This window comes from Glycine soja, chromosome 18, assembly GCF_004193775.1.
Source record: "Glycine soja cultivar W05 chromosome 18, ASM419377v2, whole genome shotgun sequence".
In the NCBI taxonomy this organism is placed as follows: domain Eukaryota; kingdom Viridiplantae; phylum Streptophyta; class Magnoliopsida; order Fabales; family Fabaceae; genus Glycine; species Glycine soja.
Genome location: NC_041019.1, coordinates 352,552 through 377,284, shown reverse-complemented (window position 1 = coordinate 377,284; position 24,733 = coordinate 352,552). Strand labels below are relative to the sequence as shown.

The 24,733-nt window shown below is 31.6% G+C and overlaps 4 protein-coding genes across 4 annotated transcripts; 3 read left to right on the top strand and 1 right to left on the bottom strand.

Moving 5' to 3' along the window:
* Nucleotides 1-2,069: 2,069 nt before the first annotated feature.
* LOC114394783 (ferritin-3, chloroplastic-like) lies at nucleotides 2,070-3,027 on the top strand (the record flags this gene model as incomplete). The annotated part of the gene is made up of 3 exons (XM_028356455.1): nucleotides 2,070-2,338; nucleotides 2,548-2,631; nucleotides 2,720-3,027. Coding segments are annotated over 3 exons (420 nt in total), but the record flags the coding sequence as incomplete, so codon positions are not given.
* A 4,042-nt stretch (nucleotides 3,028-7,069) lies between these two features.
* LOC114396062 (amino acid transporter AVT1H-like) lies at nucleotides 7,070-10,620 on the top strand. Its single transcript, XM_028357955.1, has 3 exons — nucleotides 7,070-7,371; nucleotides 8,804-9,411; nucleotides 9,924-10,620. Exons 1-3 carry the CDS (start codon nucleotides 7,110-7,112, stop codon nucleotides 10,470-10,472), a joined length of 1,419 nt encoding a protein of 472 aa, XP_028213756.1. The 5' UTR covers nucleotides 7,070-7,109; the 3' UTR covers nucleotides 10,473-10,620.
* A 1,911-nt stretch (nucleotides 10,621-12,531) lies between these two features.
* Nucleotides 12,532-16,143, bottom strand: LOC114394693 (15-cis-zeta-carotene isomerase, chloroplastic-like). Its single transcript, XM_028356363.1, has 4 exons — nucleotides 15,662-16,143; nucleotides 13,890-14,036; nucleotides 13,520-13,729; nucleotides 12,532-13,193 (listed from the first exon to the last, which is right to left on the bottom strand). Exons 1-4 carry the CDS (start codon nucleotides 16,091-16,093, stop codon nucleotides 12,858-12,860), a joined length of 1,125 nt encoding a protein of 374 aa, XP_028212164.1. The 5' UTR covers nucleotides 16,094-16,143; the 3' UTR covers nucleotides 12,532-12,857.
* A 1,352-nt stretch (nucleotides 16,144-17,495) lies between these two features.
* LOC114395531 (rho GDP-dissociation inhibitor 1-like) lies at nucleotides 17,496-19,423 on the top strand. The gene is made up of 5 exons (XM_028357333.1): nucleotides 17,496-18,023; nucleotides 18,124-18,193; nucleotides 18,615-18,833; nucleotides 18,946-19,070; nucleotides 19,195-19,423. The coding sequence occupies exons 1-5, from the start codon at nucleotides 17,778-17,780 to the stop codon at nucleotides 19,273-19,275; spliced, it is 741 nt and encodes a 246-aa protein (XP_028213134.1). The 5' UTR covers nucleotides 17,496-17,777; the 3' UTR covers nucleotides 19,276-19,423.
* The last annotated feature ends 5,310 nt before the right edge of the window (nucleotides 19,424-24,733 follow it).

Here is a 24,733-nt window from a genome sequence, read left to right as displayed (position 1 = left end):
CTTATGACACATTCAATCCCTATGAGTCTGTCATATGCATGTCACTCTCAGCTTCTCCGTAATTAGGAGAAAACCCACAAAGAGAATTCGGTAATCAATGAGTAAAAGTGTCACAATAATTCAATGAGTCCAAACTCTATTGTACTTGAATCTTCTTTGTCAATTCCAATGGGTTTACAAACACAAATACGACTTGGCTAGACATTTTTAAGGCTTTGCACTTCCCCCAACAATTGTTTATTAGAACCAACGAAACATTTTAAACAAATTAAAAATTGATAAGTAAATTAAATGTAATAATATTTTTAAGCAAAAATATTACATTAAAGAAAGAGTTCAACATCAAGTTTTTTTCTGAGAAAACTTAGAGTCGTTTAGTAAGATTAATCAATATCTTGATTACCAAAATAAATATTGATTTTATAAATCCATTTTATATTTTGACAATTTATTAGTTTTTGGTGTCATCATGTACATTTATCAGTTTCGATCAACAAATTTTAAGAACATTCTCGTGATATTAGTTTTCGATTTTTTAAAAATTTCCAACATTATGTTGGTCCGGATGAAATTAAGTTTAAATTTTTTTAGTAAGGTCTCTACTTTAAGTTGAATGAAAAAAAAAAGGGTTTTTAAGAGAAGAAATCTCAAATTACTAACTAAAGTAGCCCTATTGTCAGTGTTGTGTATAAGTAGAATGCTAATTACTCGTAATTTTAGAATGCTACACATGGGAAAGAAAAAATACGGAGTATTAACAGTGACTACAGCTGTTAGTGCACATGACTTGAAAACCCATCCTATTTCTTACTAAAACTATATCCAATTAAATATAAACCCCAGTAGAAAAAATAATCTGATATCTAATAGTTTTAGAGAAGTATATCTCAATATATTTCATGTTAGAGAATGCTATATATACACCGGCCATTATATACACGATGGAACGGTATGGCAATAGAATCAGTAACAAACTAGCAATAAACTATCCTAATCTTATATCTAACTATAGCTGGACATAATCTACAAAAACATATAAGAAAAAAAGCCCAATTTTTGTTTTTTCTAATTAAGTTAAGATTGCATATACAAATAGCAAGCCATGTGGGTCTTGTCTTTTGTGAAGCCTTATACTTTTTTGTTTCCTTTGACGAAAAATATAATTTTTTTGTAATATATTTTGTTCACCAATTTTCTTAACTTTGGTGATGCATATGAACAAAAAAAAAAAGGTGATGCTTAGCATCAATGTTTATGGTAAGCTTTGGAGCACTACTAAAAAAAATATTTTTTTACAACGCACCTTCAACTACGGTTCTCGAAAATCATCTTAGTATATAAGGCGGTGACAATTTTGTAAATAACAGATTTTTCAACAAAAATGATTTTACAAAAATCGTCTTAGAAACTACCATTATTCTGAGACGATTTCATGAAAACCGTCTTAGAAAATTATTATTATAAGACGGTTTTGTAAAAATCGTATTCATTGAAAGTACTCTCTACTCTTTTTACTCTCCCTCTCACTCCGACCCTCATTTTCATTCACAAACCCTAGGACCCCTTGTTCTTTTCATCTTCCACTCAGTCCATCTTCTTCCTTGTAAAGGCCATGGTCGTCGCTAGCTTCCAAAGGAGGTTCAAAGAGTACAAAAGTGACTATCCACTCCATTTCTTTCTCTCTTCCAAATATCAAACCCGTGTCTTTGTTCTCTGTCACCTCAGTCTCTCACCCTTTTGAAAAAGTCTTCCCTCTCACCATGACCAACATAATATCAAAGACTCAAATCCTCGACAAAATCCTAAATCCTAACACCACCACCGAACATTACCCATAACAAGAACCACCACCACCACAGACTGATCCCCAATTCCTTGAAACCCTAAGCCTCCCCAATCATAATTCCCCCAACCCTAACCAAGATCAAGATTCTACCATGCAAGATCCGATCCCTATCACCCTCACGACTTAGATGCATTGAACCAAACAATAGTCATTAAAGAGCGTGAGAGTAATGATGAGCTGCAGGAAGCTTGACAAGCATTGGTTGATGTAAATATTTTCCTCTTTCTCTCTCCTCAAAGCCAACACCGACCATATACTCCCTCTCCCCAACTTTTCTTTTTCTGGTATTATTTGCTATTCTCAGTCTCAGGGCAAAAACTTGGTTCCATGCGCTACCAAGGACTCCAACAACCACCCCTTAACCGATGTCATTTTTGAACCCTTTGAAGAGGTCAAGAAGGAGCTCAACCTTGTTCCCACCGTCCCACAAGCTTCCCTTGCTCGTAAAAAATACACCAATGACTACAAGGCTACCATAAAAGAACAAATCAGGTGTGTTACCTTGCTTCTAACTTTTCTCCTCTTTATTTTTTTTTCTTTTCTCACTTCAAAAAAATTAACAAATTAAGTCTCCTTTTGGTTATACTCATGAGTCGCTATAAATTAACATGACTTTTATGGGTGTGAGATGAAAAAGGTTTTTTTATCAGTTTATGGGTTTATCTTGTTTGATGGTCTTTAATTTTTTTTTCACTTTGCAGCGTGGAGTACAATGTTTCGTATGTTTATCATGTGATATTTGCCTACTTTGATAGGGATAATGTCGCGCTCAAGGGTCTTGCCAAGTAATGATTTCATTATATATTTATGGATTTTGCTATGTAGTGTTTTGATTTACCTTGTGAAGTTCATTAATGATTGTGATTATTACAGGGTTTTCAAGGAGTCAAGCGAAGAGGAAAGGGTGCATGCTGAGAAATTAATGGAATATCAAGTATAAATTACAGCTTTCAATCTTCGAGAATATGTTGCATGTGTCAATTGAATATGCAAATTTTGAATCTTATCTTCTAGAAAGTGATACTGAGATTTTTGTGTGTGTGTGTGTGTTAATGTAATTTTAAGAACAAACGAGGTGGAAAAGTGAAGTTGCAATCCATAGTGATGCCTCTTTCTGAGTTTGGCCATGAGAAAAAAGGAGATGCACTATATGGTTAGTGTGTTTGTCATCCCTTGTTACGTTTTTTTTCCATGTATTTTATAATTTATAATTAAAAAAATATATTCTAAGTCAGTTTTCTAAGAAACTATCTTAGAAAGTCTATCATTCTAAGATGAATTTTTATAGAATCATCGTAAAAAGTGAAGACTTTCTTGAATGTACTTTTTAACGGACATAGAAAGTGTTTTGTCCAGTAGTGGAGGGTTGATTTATGATGAATTTGGTCCGAGTCAATGGTTTATATAAATATAGTAACTAGCACAAGTTACATGCTTTTACATAAGGCTTGATTTTTAGCATTTGAGATTGAATATTGTTGAAATACAAGTGTGAGGTGAAATCATACATTAGATGGAATGAGAAGGTTGAGCAAGCACATAAGTGAACCTTGAGCCTTGAACAACTACATAAGTGAATCTGACACTACATTTTAATTTAAAATCTTAAGACTCAAATTTATGGATCTTGTCTTTACTTAAATGATATTCAACATTCTCATTCCTACACGGTATGAGGTTTCATCTCATACTTGTACTCTAACAATATTCCTATTAGGTGTGTGAATCTCATACACATGACAGTCTCCCCCTTGAGTGAAATCATTCCTACATGATATGTGACTTTATCTCACACTTATACTTCAACAGATATAGTTCACAATGTTTATATACCTTTATCTAGGAGCAATGATATTCATCCATCCCATTTTAGGGTGGATGAAGGAGAGAGATAGAGAGATAGAGAGATAAACTGATAGATTTAATACATGATGTGATGTGATAAAAAAAAAAGATAGAGAGAAATAGAGAAAAAAATAAGATGAAATTGAGTGATAAAAAATTGAAATGGATGTTTACGTAGTCACAGAAATCTTCTAGCACAAAAATCTTCTAACAAACATAAAAATCATGATAATCGACGGTTTGGTCAATGGAAAATGGGTTAACTGGCTAACTAAACCTAGGCCAGGAGCCCTTGTGTCCAAGTAATTCTATTGTAATTTTCTGTATTTTATGATAGGTATATATCAGTTTTGACACCCAGCAAATTTGAAGATTTTACATTTCATGATTAAACTTCAAGAAACATCTCACAGCAAATTCAAGTTCAAGAATGAAGACAATATGATAAACCATAAAAAATTATCGTCTAAAACAATACGCATTAGCTATATTATTGTTATTTAATTAACTTTCACTTAGAATAAAATGATTATTTTTCTTCTGGTGATGATGTACATAATTATTCATTATATTAATAAACCACCAAGCTAGGGCAAGAATAAATAGCATAGCACGTATGTATCATTTGGTTGGATGCGTGAAGTTACCTTTTCGGCTTTTCGCTTACCAATGAGTTGGACATAACAGGTGTTTATTGTCCATATCTATTAACCTATCCTAACTTTAGAATTTTATTCTGATGAGTTTGAGTTTTAAAAATTAGATTTGATAATTAAAAGATGAATTTAATTATCCTTTGAGTTATTGTGTGAGTTATATATATATATATATATATATATATATATATATATATATATATATATATATATATATATTAATAATAATAATTTTATAATAATAAGACTTTCTTATATAAAGATTAATAATAAGACTTCATGACAGAATATGAATAACGTTTTATATAACAAAATATTATGTTTATATACTTAAAAATATATTTAAATTTAAATTTTACAATTTTTTAATTCTACAATCTATTATAACAATGATAAAATTAATACTATTATGTCTTTAAATTAAAGCATTTGATTCTTCGATGAGATCTTAATATATTCTCACATATATACTCAAAAGTTCTTTTAGCTTGAATTCAAACAAACTAATTAATTTTCAGTTTGAGACTTTATAACACTTAAACTACAGTACTATCCTCCTCAAAAGGTATTATGCGGAATCAATTTTTTTTCCTCATAAATTCAAACTGTGTTGTTAGCTGATCAACCATACTCATCACATATTATGTCTATAAATTAAGCTGATCTAATCTTATCTCATATATTATTATTGGGAAAAAAACTCATTATTAAATCATCGTCATATCCAATTTAAGTATAAACAAATGACTATATAAAAAAATTACCCGGAGTTATAAAAGTCTAAAACATACCTGACTCGACTCATTTTGTAACAATTCTAATTGGATAAATGTCTAGTCATTTGTTCAAAAGAATAAATAAATTGTGAAGTGATTTTAACTAGATCAATATATTCGGTATATTCGTACATGCACAAAGCTATGATTAATGGGTATCGTCACGTCATGTGTTATAGCAGTGGTGCATTTTCCATTAACAAAATAAAATTCCTTCTCTCAACCAACCAACAGTACAGTGGCAGGAGAAATTCTAATTTGATTTCTGGTTTGATTTTTCATAAAAAAAATTACTTGAATCAGACGTAAAAAAAAAATATGTGGTTTGATTTGGTGTAATTTTTATTTAAAATAAAATTCAAATCAAACCAAATTAATATTTTTGTCTAATTTAGTTTGATTTTTATTAAAATATTATTTTATTAAAATTTATATCCTTTCTTTTCAATTTTTATAAATTAAATTTCATTTAAAAAATTGTTAATAACAATCTACAAAAGTTATTAATATATATGCTAAGTCTTCTACAATAAAAATTTGTCAAATTTTTATCAATTTTTAATCAAATATATCTTAATAAAATTGCCTAAAAAAATGATATACATTATATAAATTCATATATATAACACTATAAAATATTGTGAAACTCAAATAATATATATATAAAAAGTAATATAAGTTTTAGTATTTTGGTTTGATTTTATTTAAAAAATACAAATCTTAAATGAAACCTAACCGGTGGATTTAAGAAAAAAAAATCATCCAAACAAATGTAAAACCAATCAATTTGATTAATTGATTTTTTAATTTTCAATTTTCAATCCATTTGTATTTAGATACCCCAATAAGTGGTGCATTTTCCATTAACAAAATAAAGTTCTTTCTGAAGGGTACTACGTGGAATATTTCCCCCACAAGAATATCATATATACGTGATTGGGAACAAACGTGAAATGAAATTCGAGTAGGTGAAGCGTTTTTGTGCTCTTGGCACCAACTTATGATGCCATATATTCGAAGCAGATGCAGATCAACCTAATAAATGTTTTAATCTACTGATCAGATACGTGTATCAAGTATACATCAAATGCTGCCATTCAACTTGGCAAGACTTTCTATTCAGTTTTCACATACTCTTAAATTTGTGTTGTGCACTGTTTGTACAGTATTTATGTCAGAACTTTGAAGTCGTATTTGTAATTTAATTTGATGACTGTGATTTCCGGGGATGGGAGAGTACGTTGAGCATATGATTCCAAATATTTCCAAAAGAATGGAATACCTTGTACCATCCAACTAACTTCACCCAAATTCCCCAGCTCTGTAGTAAATTTACTGTTTGGATAACAGATTTTAACATTTATAAGAAATTAAAAAGTATAAAATTTTAATTACTTCAATTTGTTTTTTTCAAAAAAAAAAAACTAATTCATTTATTTTATGTTTCAAGTTCTTTGTTAAAATTTAATTAATTTCCATCATATTCAAATTTCATTTTATGTTATTTAAATTTCTTTTATTTAAGATGCACATTATTTGAATTTTTTTATTGATACAAATGAACTGATAAAATACACTGAGGTGTCTCTGTAGAAAAATCTTGAATCAAATAATTGGCGCCAATCTCTCACTTTGATAACTATGCAGTAATTATATTTTTCCTGTAACTTAAAATTAAGTTAGCATTATGTTTTTCACTTTCATATACTTTGGCAGTGTATATGGCAGTGGCTTATATATATATATATATATATATATATATATATATATATATATATATACTTTGGCAGTGAAATTCTGATATCCTAAGTAGGAATCTCACGAATATTGGCTGATGCCATGCATCTTTATTTATCCAACTATAAATACGTGTCTTGCATGGCATTTGGTTAGCAAGACACCTTGCATTGCTTGAGTGCCTGCTAGCTAACTGGTACTGTTAATTATATTGATCAGTTTCCTCTTGAAAGTTTATAATTAATTAACATGTGGGGCAAGATATTGAAATCCATAAGGAAAAGTCTCATAAGCCTTCAACAGAAGTGTATGAATTCTCGAAAGAGTGAAGTTGATAGTAGTGTGTCAGTGCATGGTGTGCAGTGGGCAAATTGCAAGTGTTGCATAGAGGAAAGCAATTGTGACCACATTAATGCCGCAGAAGGCGCAAGTAATGTCGACGCCCAGCGTGATGCTAACGCCAACAGTTCTTTCACTCATGCTGTCATTAACATGGTGGGGATGCTCATAGGTAAACGTACTTTTGCATGTTTTTTTTTTTTCTTGACTAACAAGTGCTCCTAGAGTAGTTAAGGAATTAAAAGAAAAAAAATTATTATGAAAATCATATAAGAATATAAAAAAATCATAAACAATATAATTTTAAGTATTTTAATAACAATATTTTTTATTTTAATTTTTTAACCAATATTTTTAAGGATATTAACTAACATTTGCTTTTTTTATGCTGCTTAATTGCATACAATTCCATGAATAGATATAAAACTTCTTAAATGCATAGTTTATCTTCTTAAATGCATCCATCATTTCAAAAGAGTAATTTTTTTAACCATGATATTTATATAAAATATTTACTTATTTTATTTTATTGATGACTAATCTCCAAAAAAAATTAATTAATTACCTTATTTTAATTCTAATTATATTTTTTCTATTTACAGTATTCGAATTAGTCAAAAGAGTAAACAAAATTCATATATATATATATGTATATATGATTGTGTCTTTCAAAAAAAAATATTTTAATATTTTCTATTGAAAGATAATTGCAGAAACTGAAAAATATTTGGTTTTTTACTTTTCTGTCCCTCGTATAAAATTGACTTTCAACTCCTTATCAACCTCAACATAATTAGTTTTCGTAAAATTAATTCTGAACCGTTAACATAATTAGGATGGATATTTTGTTGGGTGGGCAATAATTAGGATGTATATGTTCAAATTAGTTTCAGTTATAAATTTAGAGAAATGCTAGTAACTATTCAAATACACTCCTTTGAACACACCTTTTTTTATTACTCAAAATTTATTGAAAAATATAAAAAATATGGGTCACATCTTATTAAATTAAATGACTCTCTTTCTCATAATTTTATAGTTTTCAAAAATTTTCAACCAATAATAATAGAATGTGTGAAAAGTATGTTAGAAAGTATGCTATTAGCATTATTCATAAATTTATTTTGAAACATGTGGTTTTTTTTTGTATTAAACAGTATAAAAAATGATTTTCCAATATGAGAATGACCAGGGACTTGATTAACTTTAGTAAGTTTACTTTTTAACATAACCATCATGCGTGAGGTTATTCCCTTGATTTACTTTTACCCAACTTCATCAGCACGAGATGTTTAGAATATATACTAAAACTCTTCCAATTCGGGTGGTGCATCTAAGATTTGCTAGATCACCAATTCTGTCTCTAAATCCAACTGGCACGTCTAAAATTGGACATAGCCACCAATTTAAATTAGTCATAATCACAATCAATATTGTAATTTACTACTCTTATAACCTACTAGGATCGGCTTAATGGTAAGGAGTTTGATTAGTTTGCATAAGGTCATAGCGGAGATTCTAATTAACTTGGTTGTCGTTTTTGAAATTTTTACATTAATTCGAAATGGAGAATATGTGTGCTCAACTTGATATATATCTTTCAGGTTTGGGGCAACTGTCAACTCCATATGCTGTAGAAAATGGAGGGTGGTCATCTGCATTCTTGCTTATGGGACTAGGGATGATGTGTGCTTATAGTTCTCACATACTTGGAATATGCCTTAGAAAGAATCCCAAGTTAACAAGTTTCGTGGATATTGGGAAGCATGCATTTGGATCAAAAGGAAGAAACGTGGCTGCAACAATCATCTACATGGAAATCTTCATGGCCCTCGTTTCCTACACCATCTCACTACATGATAATTTGACCACAGTCTTTTTGGGGACAAATTTGAATCTGCACTTGCCTAACTTTTCTTCATCCCAGCTCCTAACCGTGGTGGCAGTCTTGATTGCCATGCCTAGTTTGTGGATCAGAGACCTTTCTTCCATATCTTTCCTTTCAAGTGTTGGCATTCTCATGTCTCTGCTCATTTTCCTGTGTGTAGCAGCCACTGCACTCTTAGGATATGTCCAATCTAATCATACCATACCTGTCCTCCACCTCCATAATATTCCATCCGTATCTGGCCTTTACGTTTTCGGCTATGGAGGACATATTGTTTTCCCTGAATTATATACAGCCATGAAAGACCCCTCCAAATTTACCAAGGTACCCAACTTCATGAAATTTTACAAACTTAATTATTTGCTTAATCAAAACTTTAAATAAGTATAATTTGATCCGGAAATCGACATCATATTTATTTTTGGTCTCTAAAAGTGTTTAATTATGTGAACAATTTATCGTGTGTTTTTTGACATGATAGTTTAGTGAGATATATGGATCACCAACCATAATCTAAATACTCACTTAGTCTTCAAACTTCAAAGGTATTAACTTACTCATAGTTTAGTCCTTTTATCACAAATATATAATCAGAATGTGAATAAATATGAGCAATATGAATACATTTGGAGATTATATATTTACATTTTTGAAGACTAATTAGTCTCTAAAAAGACTAAAATATGATCAAGGTAACACATTCAGGGACCAAATGGTATGTTAACTCTGTACATATTATATTTGTGCGAGGGCCCGTGCACGTTGAGAATTTGTTCTGTTTTATAATGTTAAAGCATTATAGCAATTAATAAAATGTTTTTGTTTGGAAATTTCAGGTTTCTATAGTGAGCTTCGCGGTAGTTACAGCAATTTACACGACATTGGGGTTCATGGGTGCGAAGATGTTTGGTAAGGATGTGAAGTCTCAGATCACACTTAGCATGGCACCGGAGCACATCGTAACAAAGATTGCTCTGTGGGCAACCGTGGTGGCACCCATGACCAAATATGCGCTAGAATTCACCCCATTTGCAATTCAACTAGAGCATGCACTTCCAAGTTCCATGAGTGCCAGGACCAAAACGATAATTAGAGGCTGCATAGGTTCATTTTCACTTTTGGTCATACTAACCCTTGCTCTCTCGGTTCCATATTTTGAGCATGTACTAAGTCTCACTGGTTCCCTTGTTAGTGTTGCCGTTTGTTTAATTTTGCCTTGTGCTTTCTACGTTAAGATATGTTGGGGTCAGATATCAAAGCCTCTCTTACTCCTAAACCTCTTTCTCATCATATTCGGCTTTGTTCTTGCCGTGATGGGCACCATTTCCTCCTCACAGTTACTACTCAAAAATCTTCAATCACATAACTTGAGGCACAAGGAATGATTCAGCAGCATACGCATCCCCCTTCTTGAACTTTCTATATATGAGATCTGTATACGTATATATACATATGTACTAGTAAATCTTGTACCTGGTGACTCTGTATGGATATGATACCTTGGATAATTAATGAAAACAACTTCGTTGTGCATTGCTGGTGTGACGTTGGAAAATTAATTATGATTAAAACAGTTAATGCATATGTATTTAATTGTTTGTGCAAATGTTAGATATATTGTCTAAGGCAATTTGGTTTAATAGGATAAGTGAGTTATTGGAAATCCTAATATTGTTTTTTATTTTCACGAATAAAAAAATATTGGGCATATTGGATTAGATGCTCCAGTTAATTATCCAAATCCAATATTGGAATTCTATTTCTTAATTTGGTTTCCCATTCTACCCCGAAACAAAAGTATTGGATTTGGATTTCTATTGCTTCTAATACTTTTGTGTCGATCGATTCCAACTTATCTGAGGGACGTCAACGTCATTGGAAGAATCCCAGAGAACTTTGCTTTTAAGTTTACAAAATTTATTCCACGCCAAATTCTGCAAATCTGAAAAAGAACTGAATATAAAGTTCTAGATTCTTAGCACACAAATTAAAAGATCTCCAATTCACTTTAAGACTATTGTATAAATTCCAATATGCCAAGAAGTTACAACTACCATATATATCCATGTTTCAACCACCGTCGCAGAATCTCACGTGGACTAATGAAAGAAAATGCCAATCACGTAATCAATTCAATACCAAGATAAAATAAAATGAGAAAAAGACCACAACTTACAAACAGTACTTTTATGCACGCACGCAGTAATTACGCCTCCTTTCAAAACAAGTCTCCTATAATCTCTCTTTGTAAATATTATGAATTATGAATATGAATTTATTAAGTGATTATTCTTGAAAATGGAATAACTTATACTCCTTTTTTTGTGTGTGTTCATGTCTATTTTGTAAGTGTTCATGACGTACTAGATATTACATAACACATTTTTTTTTAATTTCTAACTGAATCGATCCTCCACAACTTAAGAACAAATTCCAACAGGTGTGTTTTTTAATCTTAAGAGTTGTCATTCATTGAACAAATTCCAACAACACTTTAAATATTTTGATTAAAAAAGTAATAAATAAATAATTAGTGTTAAGTCCTCAACGGTTCTGAAAAGAACTGGATGCTGATCGCATGTTATTATGACATGCGTATAATAATTTTTCTTTGTAACACCGTCGCCCCCACCCAGGCGCATCAAACTTTTTTTGAGTGCATTACTTTTTTTGATATATTTTTTAGTGCAGTACTGAAATGATGGAATTCATCCCAGTAACATGCCTCTCAACTTTTACAGGATATAATCTAAATGATTGAACTCACATTTTTTTAGTGCAGTACTGAAATGATTCAAACATATTTTTTAAGCACACTTCTTTACATTCTTTTTTCTTCTAAATTGTTAAAATCTATTAAAAACTATAAGATCAAGAGAGAAAAATATTAAATATGATATGGGACTTATAAATTTTTATTATTTTCAATAAATTATTATTATTTTTCTTCCTAATATTTTCAACTAAAACTTAAAAATTCACTCTTATGATCGACTTCCCCTTTTTTCATTCTTAATCTCATATCCGTAAAAAACTTCACACTTTTATCAAAATTCCACTGTTTTTATTTTATTTTATTTTATTTTAAGCCTTTTAAATTATCTGTATTCCAAATCTATTTACATATTTAGATAGATAATAATATTTTCACGGTTTTGTAGGAAAAACAAAGTTGACAGCAAGACCTGAAAATTGATTAGTTTTGAAAATAGAGAAACTTAAAATTGAATCAAAATTTTAGGGAATCAAAATTACACAATTAATCCTAAAATTAACTATCATAATCAATTTTACTAGAACTTTTCTATCCTTTGCACTAGGGACATATAGTTTGAGGGGTCCAAAATAAAAAATGCCAACAATCATTTATTGCATTGTACGTACCCTTTCTATTATTTTTAGTTCACTAACTAATGCACTTACTACGTAGGATAAAAAAACCGATTTCAGAAAATCAATCATAGATATTTTCTGATTTCACTTTGAGAATATTAATACATTTTGGGGAGAAATGTTAAAGGAGCACTTTAGTAAGCACTGCTAACAACATGTACATTTACTCCGTATAATTGAAGAATGTAATGTGTGGGTGTCACAAAGTTGCAGCTGCTGTAAAAAACTGATATAACATGCGCATCCAAAACACCAGGTGCAACTTTGTGATAATAACCTATTGCTTCATATTATTTTCTTTTCTTTAATATCTTCATCTCCGCCTATTGACAAACAGTAGATTTTACACAAAAGCAACAGGATTTGCTGTGTTCAACCTACCAATGAAGATTGAAACTAGCAGTCTGCATAAGCGGGTGTGCAAAGTAAGCACCTAAAGTTAGTGCAGTAACTGTCAAGTATGGCAGTCGAATAAACTCCTTGTAGAAATCTTTAGGTAGCTTTTGTCGGCCATCAAGGATTGCTGCAAAAGGGACAACACTTGTTCGACTCTTGACTAATTCAAAATCCTCCCCATATCTTATAGCCAGTCGCCTGTCTCCATTCCAGACACCAAATAGATGATGTGCAATTAAGCCAATTGAAGCTGCAACAGCCACGGAATTTCCGATCCAAATCGTATGAGCAAGACACCAGATAACCTGGCCAACCATCTGAAGAGCAAATGTCAAGTGCAAGAAATATGTCTGAAGTAAAAGCAGATGGGGCAAGAGGTTACAGTGTGTATAAAACATGAATTAGGAGGGTTTTTTTAGAAGATATAAAATTACTCTTAATATTAAGATAGTAAGGTATTACTACTTCAACTAAGTTAGCCTATGCATCAAGAAAAACAAGAGACGCATTACCAAAGAAAAGAGAAAGTTCTGCATCAAAAATAGATTATTTATTGATCCAAGTTATCAAGACCACAAAAATCATGAAGGTGGCCAAATTCATCAGTATCATACTACATCTAGTTAGAGTATTAGATATATACCTGTGGATGCCGGGTTATTCTTATGATCCCAGTTTCCCATAGATGTAATTTAGGCTTGTCAACAGCTGCAACCTCTAAAAGATTGAAAGTTGAAGGATATAGGAAAAAGAAAGAAATGAAATTCGAAAGCCACAGAAGTTGATGAAGCCCAGGAGCATCCTGGAGCAGCCAGAGTTGAAGTCCATCATATCTGTGGTTAATAAAATACACCTGCATCATGACGCCAAACAAGGCAAAGTAATTTAGTTGAATCAGCTTCAAGTCTTCCCTTGTCACAACAAAATGCCAGAGATCCAAATTAAATAAAACATTTGTTTGTGTAGAAGGAGAGATGACATCAGTTATTAGGGGATACAAAGTAGTAACTCACAACAGTACTGACAGCCAAAGGTAGTGATATCCCTGCAAAAATTACACGGAAAGGTCTTTCTCCAATGAGTTTCTCGCCAGTGTTCCGGAAGCTAGCTAAGCCACTATGAACACCAGCAAATATAAGAATTAGAATCAACATTACCACCTGCAGAATACCATATCAAGAGTCAGTTACCAACCAAGCACTATTGCAACCTTCAAATATGTTATTTAAATGATAAGAGATACTATTGCTTCTTTCAAATAAGTTAATTGAATGACACACAGAACTAGACAACCAATCCTGCTTAAAGAAAAGCAATGATCTGCATATGCATTATGTTAGAGGGTGTGTGGCTACAAAACAAGCACCTTCATGATGATCTCAAGCCATTGTGGAAAAAACCAGAGTTACCACTATATGCTATACATGGTCCCAGTCCTACCCTTTGGTCCTATGTTGTTTCCCTTTGGCCATGATTAGTCCTGTGATCCTATCAAGTTTGTACTCCATAGTCCATACCATTTTCACGTGACGAATGTTGTAGATTTTTGGGGAAGTTCATCCCTTCTAATTGACACACTTTACTTTTACTTCTTTTTTTTCCCAGGCAAGTTGGCATATTTTCAACAATCACCTTTCCACTTTTTCTTAAGGATAAACAGAATTACCAGTTGATGAAGAATAAAGCCAGATTGTATAAACTAAACAAACACTCACAGGAGAAGAAAATACAATCAACTAACTTTCTACCATAAGTTAAAATTAACTTATGCACCTCAACTTATGAAGAAGTTAAATGAAGGAACTTCTGAAAATTTGAGGAACATAAGTTGATTTTAACTTACAGAAAAAAGTTTGATTCATTTACATCCTTGAATTATTTTATTTTCTTCTTCTCTAAGTGCTTGTTAAGGAGTTCTATCCAAACTGGCTCTAAAGCTGAGTACTACAAGCCTAGCACGTCTAACAAGTGGGAAGAGCTATCAAATTCAATCCAATTCCACTAAAAGTTAATAATTGGAACCGTGTGTCTCAATCAGAACAAATCACAAACAGCTAACATGGGACTATGCCTATGGACCTTGCTCAAACCCTGTTTTTTTTTTTGGAAGGCTGAAAATATATATATTATTAATAAGAGAACGAGTACCAGTGGTACCATAACAAGAGAATACAAAGCACCAAGGTGCTACCCTCCAAAAAACAGCAAAACAGTCAAGGAACAACCAGATCCAGCCCCACTAAGCAACAAAACTGGATATATTAGAGGACCAATGATTGAAACTAGTACTAAAATCTTTATCCTTAGCCTTTAACCAAGACCAAGCTAGAAAGATAGCATGGTCCATGACTTTACAGGGATCAAAAGGTTTTCCTTGGAAAGAGACTGCCATATCCATTACAACCACCAGAAGGTTATGTTTGTAGGGGAAGGGATGGCAGGGCTTCTTTTATATAATTATCATTATCATTATTCGGGATTTTTTTATAAAAAAGAACCTTGAGTAAAATGAAAGATTATGATGTAAACTAAACTTCGGGCATCCTATATTCATTCTTATAATTGAAAATGACAAGTCAACCCACCCTTCTTTTTAACTTAAAATGAAAGGTCACTCTAAACTCATCCATCCGCCAAACATACCAAATTTCAAAGAAAAACAAAAACAAATTATCCGTCTTTATTTCTAAGAACACTAGTGAGTGAGTGTGACCTACCTAATTCATAGAAATAGAACACAATACAGTAGAAAACAGTGGGAATGGTTGGAATAAATGAATACGACCTCGTGAGAATCGGAAAGGGTAGAAACGGCGTCAATAAAAGCTTTGCCGTAGCCAGTTGAATTATCAATCCATGCGACGTTGAGAACGCAGAGAACGACTCCTAAAATAGCGGTGAAATAAATCCACGAAGATATTTTCTGTTTGCCCAATTCAAACGCCGCAGAGTCCTCCCCTACTAACCCTAAATCCTTCTCACTCTCACTCTCACTCTCATTCTCTCCAATTGAAGTGCGAGCAACAAACTTGCGACAATAAATCGGGGCTTTTGAATTCGAACGAAGCAAGTTGGAGAAACATTGCGAACTCAGTTTTAGGTTTGCGTTGGAGATTGAGTTCGAATAATAAGAGAGAGCGGAAAGGGATGGACGACGATGATAGCCATAGTTGGAACACACAGATACAGAGGTAGACACTACAACAGGGGCCGCCATAGTTGGTTTCTTTCACCTCTGTTGTCGGAACAGCACTTACACTTTGAGTCAGAAAGATAAATAAACATTTTTTTATTATTTTTCTTGGATTCATAAATAAACAAATTGAATAGCATATTCACTTTTAAATATTTTTATCATATCAAACTAATTACTAACTTACTCCCAAAAAAATATGTTTCAGATATAAATTTTATTGTAAAATTAATTTATTAAAAAATTAAAAACATTCATGTACCTGATTTTATAAAATGTCAAACTTACCGTATTAATGCTTTATAAATTTTATTAAGGCAAATATGTCCCTCTTACACTGCCTTCAGATATAACAAAAAAAAAAAAAAATAGCTTGCTTAGTTCTCGTTACTCTTACACTTCAGCATCTAGCCATCTAGGTTCAACTAGTATTACATTTTATAATTTAATTTTAGCATCATTAAAATGTTTATTAATCAATGCCATATCATATCAATTGAGGCCGGTGCTTCGGGAGAAATTTAATAAACTGAAATCTGAAATTTCAAAATCATTATAAGAAATTCATAAATTCTAGGTGGATAAATAAAAAAAGTTGGGTTGAGGCATACTAAAGAGCATCAAGGACACAACTCGTAATAAATGAACACAATGAACTGGAATAAGATGTGCATTATTTTTTTGTTCATTTTGATAGAACAATTTATCAGAAGCATCAGGAATTAAGATCCCTCCTAAAACAGCCTTCAAAAAGACAAATTAAAGGCTGGGGGGATTAGCTAAACATCAAGCAAGAGACCTTTAACTTGCATCACTGAGCTAAACATCAAAACGGATAGAAGATGAGGCCAACTTGAACTTGGGACTCCAAAATTGTTATTTTTATGATAAAGGAAAGTGATGGTAACATGTATGGGTAAAACCTAAGCTTACAGTCTCAACCATTCATTTCATCTTACTATTTTTTAACAACTTGAACCACGTGGTTCAGTACTACAATATTATCCACTCCTAAGCATAGGTTAATCCATAATCAGAAAGGTAGCACATAGATTAGATATTTCTCACACAAACCAAAGTTGGCTTGTGAATTATAGATTCGGATTCTCGTGCTATTTAAAGGCGCGTAATCTAGGCTGTGGAATTTTTGTAATTGTGCTGTTCTAATTTTGAGCCCCTATCCGAATGTGACCAAATATAAAAAGTCTCACATCAAGCATTCATTCATTCATTCTATATATTTGTGATTTATGAGCAAGTTACCTAGGACAAAATAAATATGGTCACGAAATGTAAATGATTGATTCATAAAAATGGGCCAAGTTTCTATGAAATCTGACCTCCACCATCAGCGGTTTTTATTTCAACTGCTTTAGGTTACTATAACATTCACAGGCCCACATTGGCCATGTGTCCCTTTAAATACAACTTGGAGTCTCATTATAAATTGTCATGGTGATACAGATAGATGCATTACATTTCAAAGTCTTGAGTCTCAACCCCGTGGTGGCGTCTATATCAATTCCATTGGTCATTGCCAAGGGATACAAATACAACAAAGCAAACTATCCTCCCAAGTTTAGCAAAGAAGAAAGTTCTAAATTTGGCACCAGTTACCAACCAACTCTGAACCCTTGGTGTCTTTTTCCTTGAACTTGAGGGTTCACACATTCTCTTCTTGGGAGGGTTCTGATTCTGAGGTTGAAAAATGTCTGCTGCTGTGTCCTCCACAACCCCTCATTTAGAGGAAGAGCTCAAAAACAAAGCAACAAACAACAAGAAGAAGAACAACGTTGGTGGGGAATCAGACCAGCCCCCTTACAATGATGGTGCCAACTCTGATGTTGCTGAAGAAACTGAGCCAGAGGAAGATGATGACTCCAAGTTGGAATCTAACAAAGATTTGGATCTTGGCCCTCAATTCACTCTCAAGGAACAGCTTGAGAAAGACAAAGTAAGATTTTCTTTTCCTTTTATTTTTCAAATGTTTCTTCACACCCTTTGGTTTTGCAGCTGCCTTTTTTTATGAAAGCCTTTTTCTTTTGCATTCAAAGGATGATGAAAGTTTGAGAAAATGGAAGGAGCAACTTCTGGGAAGTGTTGACATGTCTGTCGTTGGAAGTGGTACTTGGTTTTTCTCTTCAACTTCTCCGGTTGTCTCATTTTTGTTTTCTCTAAACTCTTGTTTACCAATTCTCTAATGATTGTTTAACTGAGATAACGTGACATTTAACTTGAATGGAACATTGCCTCTTTATTGAAAGCTGCTGAAGATGGTCCTCTTCTCATTATTTCACCTAACCAATTCTAAACACAGCTGAGATGCTTTGCTTTTTCAAAAAAGAAAAAAAAAAAGTAAAAACAAGATAAGTCATTTGCTTTGAAACATTAAGTGAAATAAACTTAATTTAGCATAGCCTTCCTGTTTTCTTAGGTTGGCCCCAGCCTTTTTTTTACGTTTATGATAAATGTCAAATTGTTTTGAAGATGACAATTTTCAAAGAAAAATGTTGAACATAGTTTGTGTTGGAATTCACTAATCCAGAATGCAAAGACCCTGAAGTGAAGATATTGAGCCTCATTATTACAAGCCCAGATAAGCCTGACCTCACCCTGCCAATTCCATTTACTACTGATCCTAAGAAGAGTCTTTTCATCCTTAAGGAAGGAAGCAAATGCCAAATGAAATTCACCTTCACTGTCTCCAACAACATCGTTTCTGGTCTCAAATACACAAACGTTGTTTGGAAAACTGGCGTTAGAGGTGAGAATACTCTGTCGTGTTTACTTTGATTTTTTTTTTCTTTTTTTTCTGGGTGGAATTTACTTTAATTGATTACATAATGTTGACTGTAATTTATTTTTTCTTGTTACAGTGGACAGCAGAAAAAAGATGTTGGGAACTTTTAGTCCTCAGCAGGAACCATATACATTTGAATTGGAAGAAGAAACTATCCCTTCTGGCATGTTCGTCAGGGGAACCTATGCAGCAAGAACCAAGGTAAAATAATATTCAGTCAAACTTAGAAAGTTGACAGCTATTTGTTTTCTTTTTTAAACTTTGAGTGGAATACTCTTGTTTGACAAATAGGAAGAGAAGAACTAACTCAATTTTCTTGCTTCAGTTTGTAGACGACGATCGAAAATGCTACTTGGATGTCAATTACTACTTTGAAATTCAGAAGAACAGACCAACACCTCAATGAGATTTATTTTTAACTTGAGTAAATTGTTGTAAAATTTTCTTCCTTTGGCATCTTTTGTCTCTTTGGAACAGATTGGAACTCAACTTGTTTGTCAATTCCAGTTAGCACGATTGTGCACGTGCATGCTACATTGCTAGTGTTACCCTCCTCTCTTTGTTTCCTGCTTTTCTATGGTTCCTTACTTACTTTTCCTTTTTTTTTTAATTACTATATTTTATTTTTTGACAAATAATAATTGTTAATTTGTTAATTTTTTTTTCCCGTAATAGGAATCAAACCTATCACTTTTCTCTTCTTTTCTTTTTTCTTAATCATTTAATCAACTTTATATCTCTTTAATGAATAGATGTGACAAAATAATCAGTCTAATTTTTACTCTCAGTTGCACTCGTTCACGTATGATGCCCCCAAAGAGTTGATTTATAATTTTATATGATCATGTGAATGGAGGGTAAAATGATAGGGAAAGATAAACAAATATGGAAATGAAGCAGTACCCTCAACTACTGCATGTGCTTTCTTAAGCAAATGGCCTAAAGGTCCGTCAGTTCTTTGGTGGGCCAGAAGCTTTTTCTCATATGAATGCCACATACATGCATTATATATGCATGCACTTTACTAACGGCGGAAATCAGAAAAAAGAAAAAATAAAGGAAAAGGCAGCAGAACTACTAATGAAACTAAAATTGGGACCCCAACCCCCCAGTTATCATCAACCAAAATTTAATGTGTTGTAAAGTGTCATTCATAACATTTTGTGAGTGATTGGAGATTGCGTTTAATTTTTTTCTAGACCTACATATGTGCTACTGTACTCATCGTATCCAAGTAGTTACATCTAGTTCGAAGTATTACCCATGAAGTCTTACTTTATAAAGTTATTATGTACCTCTTGGTTTGGGATATGTTAATGTAAATATGTAATCATCAATTAGTGTACCGTAGGTTTAGTTTAGCAATTATTGTTAGTTCATTGTGTTCGCTGAATTGTTCTTTCAATTCTCATCAAACAATCCGACTTCAGTTAGAACAATAATGAGGCTGAGATCAAGTACCGAGTGATCAACCTTCTCAGTTCCCAATCTTGCACACTTCTGTTGGTGTTCAATTAAGTCGATGCCAACTCATTTTGAATCAATAATCATGGTGGTTAAGAGCTTGATGATGGCGTAAGTTACAACAACGAATTTCAGAATGCTAGCTATGATTGCACACATGGGGTGAGGGACCATGGTCAGAAAGGGTCACCAGAAACCATTTCCTAGCAGCTTTACAACTACAAGATGCCCTATTCCATTATGTTGCCATTACTTTGACTAAGTAAATTCTTTAGTATCATGTTTTATGATAGCTAAATAGTCATTTTTATTTTTAAATGTGTAAAGTGTTCATAAATTTGTTCTGAAATATAAAAATTCAAATTTTAGTCTCAAAAGTAAAAAAAAAAAATACGACAAATCCATCATCCATTAACTTTCGTCTATTATCGTTAACGAAAGAGTCTATATAGTACAAAGAAACAAAAATATCACAAAAATGATTACCAACATGACTGAATAAATTGGACCAAAATATCAATAAGTTTTCATTAAACTAATTTGTCAGATCTCAAATTTCATTTTATTTAAGGGTAAAATATAATTTAATCTTCATTTTTTTTCTCTTTTTTTTTTTATTGTTACAAGCATAACATTACAATAAACACTTAAAAATATAGAAAAACAAGCATAAGTTAGAACAAACATAACAATAAACATAATATTGATTAATAAGCATAATTTATCTGTTAGTCTAAAATGTCTAATGTGAGAGTACTTTATCCAAAATATGAAACTTAAATAAAAATACATAATCATTAACTTAGTCATTACAAAAAATGAGACTTAACTTGATTTTATCATTACCTAATGTTATCAAAATAGAAAATTTTCAAAATAAACAAAAGGGGAGAAAATGAAGATTAAATTATATTATGCCTTTAAATGAAATAAAAATTAAGATCTAATGAATTAGTCCCATTGAAATTTATGACATTTTTCTCCAATCTATTCAACACTGACAAATATTATTTTGCAATATTTTTGTCTTTCTATGCGATGTAGGCTCTTTTATTAACGGGTAACAAAGGAAAGTTAACATATGATCGAATTTGTCGCACTTTTTTTATTTACCTTTCGATACTCAAATTTGAATTTTTTTTATCTTTCAAAGACGAATTTATCTGCGCTTTACATATTCAATAACGAAAATGACTATGTATCCAAACATCAATATCATCTAACTTTCAGTTTATTTTATTTAAAAAAAATCGCTTGATTTTATTAATTTCTTTAAAAAGTTTTACAGAAAAAAAATGTCCAAAATAATGACTTCGCATACATTCATTAAATGTTTCAGGACTTGTAACATTCTTGTCCCAAATGGAATGGCAATGAGTCAATTTTGGCACTAATTAATCTTGAAAATCAAACTCGACCCAAAAGAACTCCAACAATCAGTTACACGTAGTTCTGGTTGTATGCAATCCATTCAATTTATGTCGATTACAGTCTAATCAATATATAGTTTGACCATTATTGACCGTAAGTGTAATACAAGTTATACTTACTTTCTTGACAAATTAATGAAATTATGAACACGATTAATAAACATGAGTTCCAAAGAAAAAAAGAAAATTTTTAAAAGTATCCTATTTTAATTCGTAATACCAGACGAAACTCTCAAGTCCAAGAGAATGTAACTTGAACTTCGCAAGCAAAGTAGCCTAGCCACATTCTTCATTATATTTTTAAAACTATATCATTTAACTTAATTTAAAATGCATATATTATCTTATTCTTTTGGGTGAACTAGTATTCTTTGACCGAAAGCGAAAGATTAATTTTTTGATATTTATTTAAGGGTTGATATTTTTTAAATTTAAATGTATGTTTTTTAGCCGTATCGATTAAGATCAAGTCTTAATCACTTAAGAAATAAAGTTATTTACTAATTATAATATTCTTGATTGTCAATTTTTCAATGGTTTGCATTCTATTTTGACAATCAGTTCTATCTACTTTTAGGATCAATGACTGTCCTCACAAGCCAACATGAGAATTTAACCAACAGCGTATTTTGTTCTTATTCATATGCTATCTGTAAAACCTTCAAGAAGGTCACCTATCTCTTAATTACTGCAAGTCAAATACAATTAACTGTGAAATTCTTACGTGATAGACTAAAAAAAGTAAATACATTTTATCGGTATAGGTGGTTTCAATTAATTCTTTTAAGTTATTTTGAATTGTATAATTCCATATTTACATAGTCTTTAAATCATTTTTTTTATATAATTTTTCGAAATGTACGATACACCAATCATGTCATACTCAGTTAATTCATATAACTTATTTTACTAACATTTGCTGCTTATTTTGAAAACAATCTTATTTAGAAGAGCCTTTTCCAAATTATATGTATAATGTATTCATTGTACTATCATTATGTACATGCATGTCTTGTAGAATGTAGATCATGATGCTTTCGGCAGTTCGGTGTGTCTCTTTTCTCTATTGCAAGGTGCAAACAGCCATCTTGTGTTGCGGTTTTCACTTGTTTCTCTGTTTTTGGTAGATGACAACCTTGTCATGATGGTACAACAAGTCAACAAAAATTCTCAACATAAAAACTAGAATGAAATAATAATTGCATTGGTTTAATAGAATTATGAAGGTTGAGGATTGTGCGGAATTCGAATGCAGTTAAGTGACTAATAAAAGAGGACCAGTATTCCCTGGCAATATTTTTGTGTCATGGCCATCATAATAATCTCTTGTCGGGTATCGAATAATTTGACCCACGGCAAGTAAGGGACTTCCTTTAACCTTACTTTCTTTCCAAGTAAAGTTGCATAATTACTAAGATTAAATCAGAAAAATAGCCAAGCAGGAATTGCGGTTGGATAGCAATCAACCTTGGGAACACTTATTTGCCACTTTTTAAAAGAACACTTTAAATATTTGAAGGCCGACAATTTTGATTACATAACGTCAAAGGCAGAAACAACACTGCTAGTATGAAGAACAACAGTAGGTATATGAGTCAGTCTTATCCTTTAGATTAGATTGGGTTGACTCTCTTATTAAATAGATCACATTTTGTTTGATGTGCGTCCAAATCCATTTAACTCGTTGACGTACTAGTGAATTAATTCGTTAGTCTTTTTTTTGCACATATAATTATAAAGAAATATTTTGATTAGTTATTGGAATTTTTAATTTTTTTTTGGAGAATCTAATGACGGTGAACTATTCCTTTTCAACAATGATTTAAAAATTAAAAATAAAAAATAAAAATTGTAAAAAGATGATTGAAAACTTAAAAGTAAAAAATGATTAAAAAATGGAAAAGTATCTAACATAAAATTAATGAAAATATACATTGATTAATGAAATAGTAAAATTTAAAAGAAAACTTCATCTACATCACATAAACATCAAATAAAGCATAAAAAAAATAATATTTATAACTTTTTATAACAAGAAATTACAAATATTCAAATAATAAGAAAGAGATCAACATATACCAAACGCTAAATAATACTACTAATTATTTAAATACTTAATGTTTTAATCACACATCAAATAGTTTTAAGTAAATAAAAGTATAAAATTATGAAAAATAATACTGTAATAATTAATTTGTGGGTTGACCTACTAACCTTTAAACCAAACTCGTTTAACCATAGTTTAAACAAATGGAATTAAATAAGTTTACATTTAAATGGATTGGTATGTTAGATGATCCTAATCAACTTAATCCGCAGGTTGAACATACCATCCGCTAATAGAAACCCATATATATACACACCTCTGATTATATAATTGGAACTAGATTGCAACTCTATAAATTTGGTTATATCCGTGAGACCGGTCAAAGAAAGAAAAAATAATAAAAACAGAGAAAGACACAAGTGCTCCTCTATGTTGTGTAATAGCATCACTCGTATTAATTGGATTAAATATTTTTGTGTAAAAGCACACTTCCATATGCATTTTTATCAGAAGCTACGATTTATTTCCTTTACTAACGCGGATTTGTGGTTAGAATAATCCAAGCAAACATAATGTTGGTCATCTAATCATCTTGTTCCTTTCTTTCACTTTTCCTCTATTATTTATCTTCCGGAAGCAAGAATACGCCCACTAATTAAAATTTCAGGTAAGCTTGCGATTGAAATGGTTTTGTTTCCTTATTTTCTCCACATCATCTATATTTCCATTTGATTCCCTTAAAATAATGGCTAAATTAAATGCGTGGATTTTCTAGAAGCAGATATCCAGTTTGAGTTTGATTAACATACCAATGGTCATAGGAAGTTGGTGTAACAAACATTGCATGATGCAACCGCAACCCAACTCTAAATGAGTCAAGTCAATGATGGGTTCGTTCTAGTGCTCATGCAAATATTCCCAGT

Excerpts from the sequence above, each read along its gene's own strand:
- LOC114394693 (XM_028356363.1), bottom strand. The coding sequence starts at position 16,093 with ATGGCGGCCCCTGTTGTAGTGTCTACCTCTGTATCTGTGTGTTCCAAC. Across the intron at positions 13,730-13,889 it reads CTTTGGCTGTCAGTACTGTT|GTGTATTTTATTAACCACAG; the intron begins GTGAGTTACTAC and ends GTCATGATGCAG. Across the intron at positions 13,194-13,519 it reads GAATAACCCGGCATCCACAG|ATGGTTGGCCAGGTTATCTG; the intron begins GTATATATCTAA and ends TTTGCTCTTCAG.
- LOC114396062 (XM_028357955.1), top strand. The coding sequence starts at position 7,110 with ATGTGGGGCAAGATATTGAAATCCATAAGGAAAAGTCTCATAAGCCTT. Across the intron at positions 7,372-8,803 it reads CATGGTGGGGATGCTCATAG|GTTTGGGGCAACTGTCAACT; the intron begins GTAAACGTACTT and ends TATATCTTTCAG. Across the intron at positions 9,412-9,923 it reads ACCCCTCCAAATTTACCAAG|GTTTCTATAGTGAGCTTCGC; the intron begins GTACCCAACTTC and ends TGGAAATTTCAG.
- LOC114395531 (XM_028357333.1), top strand. The coding sequence starts at position 17,778 with ATGTCTGCTGCTGTGTCCTCCACAACCCCTCATTTAGAGGAAGAGCTC. Across the intron at positions 18,194-18,614 it reads CATGTCTGTCGTTGGAAGTG|AATGCAAAGACCCTGAAGTG; the intron begins GTACTTGGTTTT and ends TCACTAATCCAG. Across the intron at positions 18,834-18,945 it reads TTGGAAAACTGGCGTTAGAG|TGGACAGCAGAAAAAAGATG; the intron begins GTGAGAATACTC and ends TTCTTGTTACAG.